This window comes from Actinia tenebrosa, unplaced genomic scaffold (assembly GCF_029948245.1).
Source record: "Actinia tenebrosa isolate PJP-AT-01 unplaced genomic scaffold, QUT_ActTen_1.0 PGA_scaffold15__27_contigs__length_11533743, whole genome shotgun sequence".
In the NCBI taxonomy this organism is placed as follows: Eukaryota; Metazoa; Cnidaria; class Anthozoa; order Actiniaria; family Actiniidae; genus Actinia; species Actinia tenebrosa.
This window is the reverse complement of record NW_028292575.1, coordinates 667,736-681,226: the sequence shown is the minus strand read 5'-3', so window position 1 is coordinate 681,226 and position 13,491 is coordinate 667,736. Positions and strand designations below refer to the sequence as shown.

Sequence of the window (13,491 nt, the reverse complement as noted above, 5' to 3'; positions counted from 1 at the left end):
AAAAAATCTGAAAAGAACGAAAGGTTCAGGTTAAGAATCGAATATTCAGAAAAAGACGAATGGTTCAGGTTAAAAATCGAATAATCAGAAAAAACGAATGGTTCAGGTTAAAAATCGAAAGATCAAAAAGAAAAACACGAATAGTTCAGGTTAAAAATCGAATAACCAGAAAAAAACGAATGGTTCAGGTTAAAAATCTAATTCTCAGGGGGAAAAAAGGTCATATATAGGTGTTCACTGGGTTGACTGTATAATGCATAGGCCTAGTATGTGCAATATTCATCATTCTGGGCATCAAATAAATGGATGACGATCAATATAATGTGTGGTACATGACTCAAAAAAGTATGACCCACCCTCTGTAATGTACAGTTTTAGAGACAGCCCATAAGACCAGTCCCTTCACAAATCAGAGGCCCAACATATATTATGCCCAGGTCAGTAACTACGAGACAAATTTGGTAAATAAAATGCCCTTTAGAATCGCTTGACACTTCTTAATCATGATTGGATCAGTGTTTCATATAGGCGTGTCTAAATGACGGGCAGTTCTATCGGATTCTCCCTTTCTTTTCTTTCTTTTCATTTCTTTTTCGTTCTTTCTTTCTCTTCTATACTTTGTCCTTTTATAATTTCCTTTTCGTTTTTCTTTCATTCTTTGTTCCATTGCTTTCCTTTCCTTTCCTTATCTTTTCTTTTCGTTTCCAGTTTTTTTTAAAAATATTCCCACTTCATAATACACCATGGGTTCCCTGTGGTCTGCTAAGTCTAGTGCCCAGTCCAGTGCAGAGTCCAGTGTGTATCACTTGGATGATTTTTGAATAAAGAGTTTCCTTTAAAATCCCTCCAAAATGTCGCCTTAAAAACCACTCAAAATGAAAAACGAATCAGCAAGGAAGCGGCTGGCTCGAATACGGTGCCTCTTAGACACCATTAAACGCATGGAACAGGGGAAATCCTTGCCTTTAGCCTTGTGTTATGTCCAAGGTGAAGTAACTTATCAACTCAACAGGGAAATTGTCAATCCTTCTCCAATCCCAATATTTAAATTACCCTCGAAAGATGCGGAGAAGATCGGAGAAATAATCCCCTCTCCTACTATACAAGTGTTTGGTTCTGGAGACGAGTATAACAACAAGCAAGGACGCTGGATGAGGCTGACACAGGTTGGTAAAAACACCTTCAATTTGCACGAAAAATGATGACTTTATGCTGACTAACAATGACTGAAGTCAAGGCTGGCTGGCTCTTGTGTTTTTACTTTAGCATTTAAAATTTCTTTTGCTCTGCAATATTATTAAATTGACTAATTATACATCGTCACTATTCGTTTACTTTAAATAAAAACAACTCGATTTTGTAATTGTACAATATCATTCACTAATTATTGTTTTTAAAAAGCCCCTCTGTGGAAGTCAATAAAGTATGCATGTATTCACTAAAGCTTGGCATTGTAAATAACAAATATAGAAAAAATTCATTGTGTACAAGAAATTTAAGCTATTCTGGTAGTCAAAGCTTTGTTAAAGGCATGTTTCCCATTTATTTTGTATTTTTTTGTCTAGCACATTACAGGATATTTTGTTAGTTGTTTTACACTAGAACTTCTTGTTCAAGCAAAGGGCTAGATAAAGGCAAAAGATTTACTTCTTGAGGTTCTTGAGATGGTATAACATGCTGCATGATGATATTGTAGCAATGTTGATGCAATTTAACAGAAACATTTGAACGGCCATCGTTCGTTTATTTGCAATTCTCTTGAAAATAGTTACAAAGCATTGGTAGGTTGATATGGCAACTTGTTATGGAGTACCTGACAAATAGTGCAAGTAAAGTAGGGAAGATAGGGTAGGGGAGGGGGGGGGAGAGTGATTTGAAACCTATTGATGGTTTTCAACCATTCCCAAGAGAATTAAATAGCAAAAGACATGCCGGCCATGTTGGAGGATATAACAAAAGAATTCATTGACAATTCCTTTGTTAAGTTCCTCCAACATGGCAGCCATGAAAACCATCAATTGTGTCCCAGCATCCCGTTTTGAGGAAGTAGCTTTACTTCTATGAATGTAGTTCCCTTGTGCTTTATGGACTAGTCTATATTTATTGGTTACTACCAAAAATGTTTTTGCCATCATAATTAATTAACTTAATTTTGTCATCTGTAGAAATCCTTGAAGTAGTGGTTTTACTAGTAAACATTTCTTATAGTGCAAACTACAAGATTGTTAATTTACTGCCAAAAAATTCTTCGCTTTCCAATAGACTTAATCCACTGTTTTCCCATTTCATACCAGGTGTCATTCCCTAGAGTATCATTTTTTTGTTTAACAGTTGCACATGAGAAGACTAATGAATATGGATACCAACTCAACTCAAACAAAGAATCTTATTCTCAAGAGAATAACATGTGACCTGAAATGGACAAAACATTATGACTGGATTTGGTCCATTACCTGTTGATTGACATTATAAATGTTGCTTTCTTTTAGAAATCGTTGCAAAGGTTTTGCAGTCAATTTAGTACAACATCAAAGAGCATCAAAGAAGGCTGGATTCTTTATGTTCCATTTGATTCCAAGCAAGGACAAGGGAAAGAATGTTTGACAGCGGTATCTAGTGCGTCAGGAAATAAAGGGAAAAAGAAAACTATTGAAAATAGTGGCTTTAAGAGGTAATTATTTAAATCTACCATTATATTGAAAAACTAAAAAACTAACCATCTTATTGATATATTTGTACTCCATTTTCTGTTTTGACCATTAAGTTTTTCTTTAATAATATTATCGTAGTTGGATAGAAGCAGTGGAGTTATCATACACCCTACGCCTAACAGAGCCTCCGGTAATTGACAAGAATGCCGACAAAGAAGCCATGAAGCAACTCAGCTCCCCACCATCCAACTGGAATCTAGAAGCTGATGAGGAGTTGGCCAAGTTCCTTGCTGAGTACATCAACAAGCAAGAAGCAAGTCTTGGGAATATTAGTCGATACGTGGAAAATATTGATGTGTCCACTAGTTCTGTAAGTACCAGTAATACCAAGTATATTGATTTTAGTATTTACAACACACAACACTCAAATATTGTAATTATTAGAAGAAACTTAAAACATCTGTTATAGACCTCTAGTTAAGTATTCAAAAGTATGTGATGACCACATTTAATGTATTCGCACACTTCTATCACATATGCATGGGCTTTGTGATGCTAAACAAGCTTATTTGGTAAAACCAGCCAGCTTCGCATCACAATGTGTCAGTTTAAAGCACAGAACTCATGCATAGAAGTATTAGAATACATTAAACTTGGTCATACTTTTGCATGTCATGCTGTAATGTACTACATTTTCTTTTAAGGATGATGAATCTAAAGAGAATTTGACAGATGGAGATCCAGAGACATACTGGGAGTCAGACGGCAGTCAAAGCCGACACTGGATCAGGCTTAGTATCAAACCTGGCACTGTTATAAGGTAATAATGAAGATGATACTAATGATTATGATGATAATGGTGGTCATGGTTGATGATGATGGTGATGGTGATGGTGGTGATGATGAGGATGGCAATCTAGTATGATGATGGAATATTTCATCTCTTTTCAGGCGATTATACATTGGTGTAGATTCCAGGGATGATAACTACATGCCACACAAAGTAGCTGTGTTTGGTGGAGAGACAGGCAATATGAAACTCCTGAATGAAGTCTACATTGACCTGTAAGGGCTTAGTTAATTCACTAATCTTAAATATAGTCATTCCTCCTATTTATTTGGCAAATATATATCATTCTGGAAAATGTCCACCATACCTCTACTCCTGAGAAGACATTTCAATTTCAAAGAGGTGTTGCAGTCCTTGTGAGGATAAAAATTAAAATTAAAATAACATCAGCATCTTCTATATTGGAAAATATTGTGGTATGAGTATTTTATGAACCAAGTAGGTACTGCTTAGCAGAGTTTTGATGGGGTGTGGTGGGGGGGGGGGCTAAAATAAAATTATTGGGAGGAAGACCCACAGCCCCCCCCCCCCCCCCCCCTGTCCTCCTCACTTCATTTCATACTTGTCCCTGGAGGATGTCCATTATTTTCACTAGTTGCCATAGACATTCATTTATTGATAAATTATAAATACTAATACTGTTGTTTTGTGGATTATGCCATCTTAGGAATTTTACAGGGGATGCCTTGATTTTGGAAGGAATGATGCAGTATTACCACTTAATTGATATTAAAATAAAAGAATGCAAAGGTAAGTTCAATAAAGTAACCCACATTATGTTAGTTTTCCCCTCAATATCAAATTTTATGAAAAAATGGGAATATGGCCCGACTGAGGGATTGGATTGCCTACCAGTTACATGTAACTGGATCTTGGATTGCACAAATTTTTTTCCAGATTTTTAGCTTTTGAAAGGGCATGGATAATCTTAACATATAGGAAAAACATACCTAACCTTTAAAAACTGAATTATCTTTCTAAATCCTGAATTATTAGCGTTTTTTTATCCTTGGAAAATCCGGAACCGAGCATGGCTGGAATGGACTGGACTTCGGTTTACTGGATTGTGCGGATCGAAAAACGTTTTTACCCTCAATTCGCAGTTGTTATCCTATAATTTTTATTTTAATATTAATAAAACTAATGATTGGATTTCAAAATTTGGTATAAAAAACAAGATAATTTTTTTTCCATTACTGATATAAACATATTGGATCTTGGATCACAAAACGTTTTGTTCCTCATCTGCCCATCCAAAAATAATCCAACACTATTACTTTGGAATGGACTGGACTTTTTACTGAATTGTGTGGATCAAATAAAAACATTTTCTGATTTTGTAGCTTTTATCCTCTAATTTCTTATTTTGATATTCATAAATAGTAATTTAATTTTAAAAATTTTATAAGCTTTAAGCTTTTTTTTATTAAGCTTTTTTATAATCGGAACAAGAATATCTCTAGTTATAAAGTGCCGCAGTCTCAATCCTCTGAATAACAGACAGCATAATGTTCAGCTACCAGAAAAATTGTCTCTCCATGATTCTTTGTCTTTGAGCAGGGGGGGGGGGGGGTCCATTTGATCCATTTTATTGATTATGAATAAACTTATTACTTTTAGATGACGGCATTGATACGAGAGTACATGACATAAAGATCGTATCAGCAAGTGAGAAAGAACCAGGGTTGTCTATAGACTTGCTAAATAATGCCCAACTTGTAAGGTACATTACAGTAAAATATAATAAATAATTTGTAATAAATTTGTAATAATATTTTTATCTCATACTCCAATAATTATACAGTATACTTCAGTTCTAAATATCTAAATATCTAATGCGTTTACCACTCCTGGGTGGATGGCTTAATGCCTAACAGGCCTTGTGGCCCAATTGATAAGGCAGCTGCTAGATCCAATTAGAATTTACAAGTTGATTTTTGTGGAGGGAGGAAAAACCGGAGAACCCGGAGGAATAACCCTCGAAGCACAGGAGAGAACCAACAAACAACTCTACTCACATATGACACCGAGACCAGGGGAGCTTGAACTCGGGTCACATTGGTGAGAGGCGGCGCATTAGCAGCGCATGCCACCCGTGCTTCCCCAAGAGTTCTCTGATGCTCAGGGTTATCTAACATGAGATCTCTCCAAAATTTCCCTTGGGTTTGAAAATCACTCGTGGTATAGCAGTGAGAGTGCTTGCTTTTCACTTTTCACACAAGGCGACCTTGGTTCGAGTCCCTTTGGGATCAAGGTTGTGTGTGAGTACAGTTGTTTGTTGGTGCTCTCCTGTACTTGGGTTTTTTTCCCTCTTGTCTGGTTTTTCCTCCCTCCTCAAAAATTGACTTCTAAATTCTTATATGATCTATCGGTTGCCTTATCAAGTGGGTTGCGTTCACGATGGATTGGTTAATACAATCAGATTTTGGATTCTACAGATTACATTCTGTCATCACCTTTTTTCTGAAATCATCAAACCCATTGCCTGCTCTCCCTCTTACCTACTATTGCCCAGTCTAATTATGATTTATAATCTAAAAAAATAGTTTATTGATTTTGACAGATTTCCTAAATTAGATGCTGTGGAAGTTCCAGTACTTTATAGAAGAGCACAGATATTATTAAGGTACAGTAAGTGCTACAAGCTGGAAATATTATTTTTATCATTGGACTCTCTGTGGTAGCCATCTATTAATAGCCAGCTTAGCTCAGTAGGTTAAGCATCAGTCTATTGTGTGGCAGGACCATCACCTAAGGTCTACTGAGTATAAGGTGCTGCTTTTACTAGATCTTCAGTCAGTTCACATGATCATGGTAATAGCTGTCCCATCTCTATAGGCTTTTTCTGAGTTTGGACAAACAGGATGCATTGTGGTCTAGCTGGGGTACAAATAACACCATATAAAAAACATAATGAACAAAAGATTTTTGCACCCAAGCTAGACCAGAATGCTCCATGTTCACCATCTCAGAAAAGGTCTATGTAGGTAGGGTGTCCCTACAGTACTACTAACATGACTGACTCCTGTCTTTGGGAGGGGGAACAAGAGACAGCACCATGCAGTGTTACCCTGCCTTCATATAACATAACCCTAACAGATGTTAAAGGTTACCCAAATTTTAATACTATAAAAACACGTCAATAAATAAATATTTGTATATTTTTGGTTATTGTAATTGTAATGTGGCATGTGTTTCTTGTAGATTTATTGAGCTATTAGATAGTGTCATTCATTACCTTCTTCCTTCCTGGAACTACACAGCTGGATCCTTCAAAGACCTTGAAGTAAGAATGAAATATTCAGCCATCCATCTCTCCATCCCACATTTTAGACTTTTCTCACCCATCCACACTGCATCTCTAAGTTGGGTATAAAATTTTATCTATCAATTCCCTCACCCTCCCCACCCCTTTCTGCACCCCATCCCAAGACAAAAAGAGATGAAATTGATTTCATAACTGTACATTAATTTTACACTTCTGGTCTTTATGATGTTTTCTTGATTATTTCTCAGGCTATAAGGCAGCTTCTTCCACTGTCCCGTTACAGAAATAATCTAATAGAGAAGTTCCTTAAAGAATCTCAAACAAGGTGAGCTACTTACTTTTGTAGGATTATCATTAGGCAGGGCACCTGTATACCTTTACTATTTACCATTACCTTGGTAACAGTACAATGTAATAACCTGGGTTTTTTTCAAACAGCGCACCTCCACGAATGCCCAAACTGTTTATAAATCGCCGCCTGGCTGCTGAACACAAGGCAGATCCTACACAAGATCCTGAAGGAAAGAGAACCATTTTCCACCAGGTATTTGACATTCTATCTTATTTATTCCTAACATGAACTTGACAGTCATAAAAAGATTTTATTTTGTTGCTGTTTCTATAATATTTGATTGCTTGATAAATTACAGTTATACGAAGGTTTACGACCAGAGAAGTGTGGCGTCAAGTTAGACTACAGGTAATGTCATTGTTATTTACCACAAGCAAGAGAGCATAAATAAAAGAGGGAAACTTATTAATGGCACCCGCCATGTAAATTCCCAGTTGGGCTATTTTTAGTAACCGGATGCAGTTTAAATTCACCTTACCCTACTCCCGTGCATCATCAAATTGCTACGCGTCGTGGTTTCCTACGCTCCTCTCGTATTCTCTCAACATCCCGCGTGTTTTGATCAGAGTATCAAACACGGAAAATTGTTTTTGATCTGTTAAAAAAGTTGATGACGCACCAAGACATCTAATATCATTTTTTTGTGTGTGTAGATGGCCTGGTCGCTATGATCAGTGGTGGGAATGTAAGTTTTTATCAGAAGGAATTATTGATCAAGGTGAGTGGCAATCATTCAGTATTTATGCACTTCTCTGGTTAATACAGTAATTTTCTGTCTGTCTGTCCATCCACCTATCGATCCATCCATCCGTTTGTTTGTCCATCTTATCTAGTACCCATCCATTTATTCATTTATTCATCCATTCATCTGTCTGTTTGTCTGCTAATCAATTTGTATGTATTTTAGGTGGTGGTTTTCGTGACTCCTTAGCAGATATGGCAGAAGAACTTTGTCCATGTTCAATGGATGACCCAATGCCTCTGGAATTTTTTGTACGGACACCCAACCAGGTACGTCTGGTACACAGGTAGCCCAAGACTTGAAAACTAAGCCCAATGTGCATAACTGGTCAAGGATAGATGAGCAGAGCTTTGTTTGAGAAAGAATGGAAAATAATGGGGGGGGCTAAGCTGTTGCCTTGTTTTTGCACTTTTAAAATATTAATGTGTATGGAGGGGATATTGATGTGTGTGTGGGGGGGGGGGGGGGGGATATTGAGGTGTGTGTGTAGTGGGGTGAATAATAATGTGTGTGTGTGGGAGGGGGTGGGGGTCTACATCTGACCTATCTATGCAGTCAGGCATATTGGATGACACTGCTAGCCCAACTTTGAAATAGAGATTGACGAATCACTTTAAGTTACAAACACTGACGTCATCTTTTTATCCATTGGTTATAGTTGCTCGATTCATCTAGTGTGAACAGAGACACATACATACCATCACCATCGTGTAAAGAGTTTACGAAGCTGGAGTGGTTAGGGATGGTCATGGGAGCATGTCTGAGAAGTGGAAGAGAACACCTGGTAAGGAGTTTAGTTGGGATCCCTGTGGTAAAAATAGTGCCACAGGCATCCCAAAATATTTTCTAATATTTAGAACTATAAATTGTAAATATTATGTGCTTTATTAGAGCATTCAATTTATTATCATGTCGTCTCACATCTAGGTTGTTTCCCTTCCTTCGTTCGTCTGGAAGCCATTGGTTGGAGAGCGAGTATCGTGGTCACGTGACTTCCACACAGTCGATCTAGCTCAAGTCAAACTACTAGAAAGATTACAAAACGTGGACAGAGAAACCTTTGAGGCTAAATTTGCTGGGGTTTTGACGTTTACAGCTGTAAGTTTAGAAAAAGTATTTCAAAACTGCAAGGTCTTTTCTGTCTTTTCATTTCTTCGCCGCTACCACATAACGTATCACTTTGACTGTTTTAAAGTTGATTGGCAGAAGACAAAACAATGAGGAAACGGGCTGTGTCAGCATTGCTTGGTGTCTGTGGTTTTTGCCAGGTGAATGGCTGCCCCTCACTCTGCAACCGCTTGCCGCCAAGCATCGCTAGCTACTGGTCCTCAGCCCTTTCTTATCATTCATTTATAATTTAGTAATTTTTCTAATTGGAATATAATGAAGATAAAATGTCTAATAAATATGCACATTTATTTAGGTTCTGAGTGACAATACCCTGGTGAATCTTGTCCCTGGAGGACCTGAGCGATACGTTGAATATGATGAAAAAGAGTTGTACTCTAAACTTGTACAGAAGCATCGTATGAACGAGAGTAAGCAACAGGTAACTGGTACTAAACAAACCATAACATAACATACTTAAATCTTGTTTATAGACCTTTTCTGAGTTCGATAAACAGGATGCATTGTGGTTTAGCTTGGGTGCAAACAACATTCTATAACGCATGAAGAATAAAATATGTTTGTACCAAGCTAGACCAGAATGCACCATGTTCACTATCTCCGAAAAGGTGTATGATTATAAAGATGACTAAGGAAAAGTCAGGACTTAGATAGGATTCTCTTTCATAAGGTGAGCAGGACTAGTTCCAAATTTTTTTTTATGATGCTTCTGAAGAGATAGGGTATCCTTTTTTCAAATAAACATGTTTAAGGGTGTCCTTGACCATATTTAAGGGTATCTTTGACCATATTTAAGGGTATTCTTTATTCAAATAACCATAATTAAGAGTATTCTTGACCATATTTGCTTTACAGATCGATGCTCTAAGAAGAGGTCTTCTCAAGGTTGTACCCCAGGCTGTACTCGACTTACTAACGTGGCAGGAGCTTGAGAAGAGGGTGTGCGGGGACCCTGAAATAACTGTTGAGGCCCTCAAGAAATGCTGTAAGTTTTCTCCTTAATAATGCAGTTGTAATGCTCAGTGAATTCATTGAAGTTGTGGATTTGCTTGCCGGATTTTGCCGCCCTGCCCTTATCTTCCCTGTCCTTTCAGTCCTGCCCTGCCCTGCCCTGCCCTGCCCTGCCCTGCCCTGCCCTGCCCTGCCCTGCCCTGCCCTATGTTGGTATATAAAGTGTTTAATGCTTCTTTTCAGCTCATTATGAGGATCTTTCATCTGATAATGACCAGCGCGTGAAGGATCTTTGGCAAGCACTTGAAAACTTTACCAACGGTACGTTATAAAAACCCTTCTACTTATTCCTATGATTTTCAAACAAAAAATTCCAAATTCAATCTGTCAGTAGATAGGTTATATTTCGTTCATCTTGAAAGCCTCTTGGTGCGAACACCTTCTAATCTTTAACATGTGCTAATTATTATTATTCTTTTATTCCAGAGGATCGTAGTCGTTTTTTACGTTTCGTGACAGGCCGTAGACGCCTGCCAGCACCATTGTTTATCTGTCCAGGAAGAAGGTATCAAATACCATATTACTCGTTATAAACCCTTTATAGTTTACTTACAATGTTCAAGTTTGTAACTGTTGAATGGTTTGAATGGTTATTGATGGTATTTTGTTTTCCAGTAATACAGAGGTTGACTCCCTACCTGAAGCAGCTACTTGTTCTAGTACGTTATTCCTTCCCAACTATTCAAGGTAATGATGCACTTTGTTCACTAGTCTATCCCAACATTTCCTACTCCTACACTCAGTATTCCTTTTTCGTTGGCTGGGCATACCCGTGATGACGTCATGTTGATAATGAAGTCATTTTAATTACAAATGGGTTAATTCCTTCCCAACTATTAAAGATAATTATGCACTTTTTTCACTAATCTATGCCAACATTTTTAACCCCAATACACTGCTATTCCTTGTTCTTGGGTGAATTAATGACATTATTTTCATATTGATAAGAATTATTTAATATTCCTTGTTCTTTAGTGTATATAATATGCATATCAAAATATAATGACGTCATTTCAGTTGATAATGACGTCATTTCAATTACAAGTGGGTTAATATGTATATGTCATACCTTCGATGACATAACGATATTATGACGTCATTTTACATCATAATGACGCTACATATTATGCATTATATATTAATTCCATAGTGCATCACAATGACGTCACATGTTACAAGGGCCTGACATGAATGTCATGCCCGCGATGACGTAACAATCGTATGACAATATATGACGTCACATAATACAGTGATGACGCCGCTGTTATGACGTCATGTTTTCATTGTTTCCTTTTTCAGCCCCAAAGTAGCGGAAGAAAAAATACGCTACGCTGCTTATAACTGCGTTGCCATAGATACCGACGTGAGCCCATGGGAAGAATGAGTTAGTAAACTACGGATGAACTTCCGCTCTGACGAATCGATAATAACTGAATACAACGAAATGGAAATGTATTGGAAACCTAAGGGAGAAACTCCTTTTAAAGATAATAATCACCAGCTGGTTACAGCGTTTTTCAGCGACACGCGCTGAATCGCGCAATTTTGAGGTCACGACGAAGTAGACTTTGGTAGACGTCAATCAAGGTGTTTCCATGGCGACATTCCACACGCACGTGCCTTTGAAGTCTTTGTCTTCCGACAATGCTGAGAAACACTTTGATTGACGTCCACCAAAACTCTATTTTGTTGCGACAGAAAATTGTACGAGTTCGCGCGTCCGACTGAGAAGCGCTGTAGGAAGTTCAACTGCAAGCTCTCTGGCCTATAATAACCAAACACTTTAGCTACCAAACACACGACTTTTCGTGAAGGACACTAACATAAATGCTTACTTAAAATATTATGACAAGCTAATATTATTATGTTAAACAATTTAATGCCATTTATAAAGGGCTTTTTTTACTTTGGAAATATATAGATATATTTTATATGGAAATAAAGAAAAGCATCCTTGACACGTGACTTCAAGTACGTTTTTCACGTGACTAATTGCGTTTTCTGTTTCTTCGTAAAAACTGAAAACTTTATATGTGAGTAAAGGGATTGATTTGCGTTAGTCATCACTACTCGCTACGTCATAACTCGTCACGGGATTATTTCATTACACTGTTTGTCACGATTACGCATATTCATTGCATGACGTTATAATTTCTTGCGTGGAGTATGTACAAGTATTTCACGTGACTAGAGAGGAAATTGCATCGTCTGTCACGTGATTGCGACTCAGTTTGAAACGTCATTAAATATTTCCTTACTTTTGGTACACATTTTTATTGCGGACATTTTTCCGAATGAAACCAACTTTTTCTTAGCATTCGATCTTTTTTTAGCAATATTTTTTTGTGTGTGGTGAGGAACCAACAGATGATGACATTATTCGTAATCTTAAAGAACACCAGCCAAGTAAACGAGCAGACTTCGCGGCATCATTCAACAGACCAATCTGCTGGCGCATTTGGTTGGCACCACACCGTATCCAAATAGGCAAGACTACTTCCCTAGTACGCTATCGTTTAGACTGCGGTCAAAAAGTCCGTTGTGCACAATGCGGGAAGCGCTGCGGGTATTGCGTAAAAACCTACACTCATTTCACGATCCGATTGTGTTACCTCGATCCTAAAGGGTGGCATTGGTTGAGGCATTAATTCAAGATGGATGGTTCTGTCAATGATACACGTATCAACCTCTTTCGGTATTGCCAAATAAGTTACCTTGAATCTTAATCTAATGCTGACCATACTGACTCAGTAGTCAAGACAACAAGCCTCCCTAGCGGCACAAGGGGGTGGTGGAAGGGGTCGAGGGGGGAGGGGGCGCACTTTTTATTTTGCCTCCCCTCTCCCACCCTCTCCCACCCCTCTGCGGCCTCCGTTTACCTTAATCGCAGTCTCCTTGCGACGCTTCGAAGGCTTCTGCCATAAAACGGAAAAAATCAAGCACTCGTTATAATCTTCAGTTTGTAAAGATCAATTGTAATTACTTTGATTTCCTTTTTAATCATTTTTTGATGTTGTTAAAGAGATTATTTTTCTGTTGAACTAACTGTGTAGCAGTAGGGTCAAATCTGTGTACGAGTATTAAATACCTTTGTACTACCAGATATGTCAGCGAAATATATAGTCTGATTTTACCTTTGATTTCTTGTGGGGGGAAAGGTGGGGGAGAGGGGTTGAATTGGAGACTTAAATATTAGTAAATAACTAATTAAATCTTTGCTCGCACAGCGCATGCGCAAGCTAAAAGTAGTATCATTTTCGTTTCCTGAGCCTGAGAGCCTCGGTCGGCGGAATTCCGTATTAATGCATGACAACATTATGATCAGGCATATAGTTTGTCATTTGCATTGCTTAATTTTTGATCAAGCTAATATTTAAATTCTCGTTATGTGACATCTGATTTCTCTGCATTATGTACATGTAATACACGTTATCAGAATATTTTATTATCTGATCTGTTTTGTTACATTATTAATTTGTTTATCATCGC

At 37.7% G+C, this 13,491-nt stretch overlaps 1 protein-coding gene across 1 annotated transcript; it reads left to right on the top strand.

Moving 5' to 3' along the window:
• Window positions 1-796: 796 nt before the first annotated feature.
• Window positions 797-11,960, top strand: LOC116302671 (E3 ubiquitin-protein ligase HECTD3). Its single transcript, XM_031712014.2, has 22 exons — window positions 797-1,166; window positions 2,490-2,671; window positions 2,790-3,021; window positions 3,356-3,471; window positions 3,603-3,716; window positions 4,169-4,251; window positions 5,122-5,224; window positions 6,065-6,127; window positions 6,706-6,787; window positions 7,018-7,094; window positions 7,208-7,313; window positions 7,420-7,469; window positions 7,775-7,839; window positions 8,029-8,132; window positions 8,522-8,647; window positions 8,791-8,961; window positions 9,287-9,412; window positions 9,847-9,976; window positions 10,186-10,263; window positions 10,429-10,507; window positions 10,618-10,689; window positions 11,302-11,960. The coding sequence occupies exons 1-22, from the start codon at window positions 876-878 to the stop codon at window positions 11,384-11,386; spliced, it is 2,535 nt and encodes an 844-aa protein (XP_031567874.2). The 5' UTR covers window positions 797-875; the 3' UTR covers window positions 11,387-11,960.
• The last annotated feature ends 1,531 nt before the right edge of the window (window positions 11,961-13,491 follow it).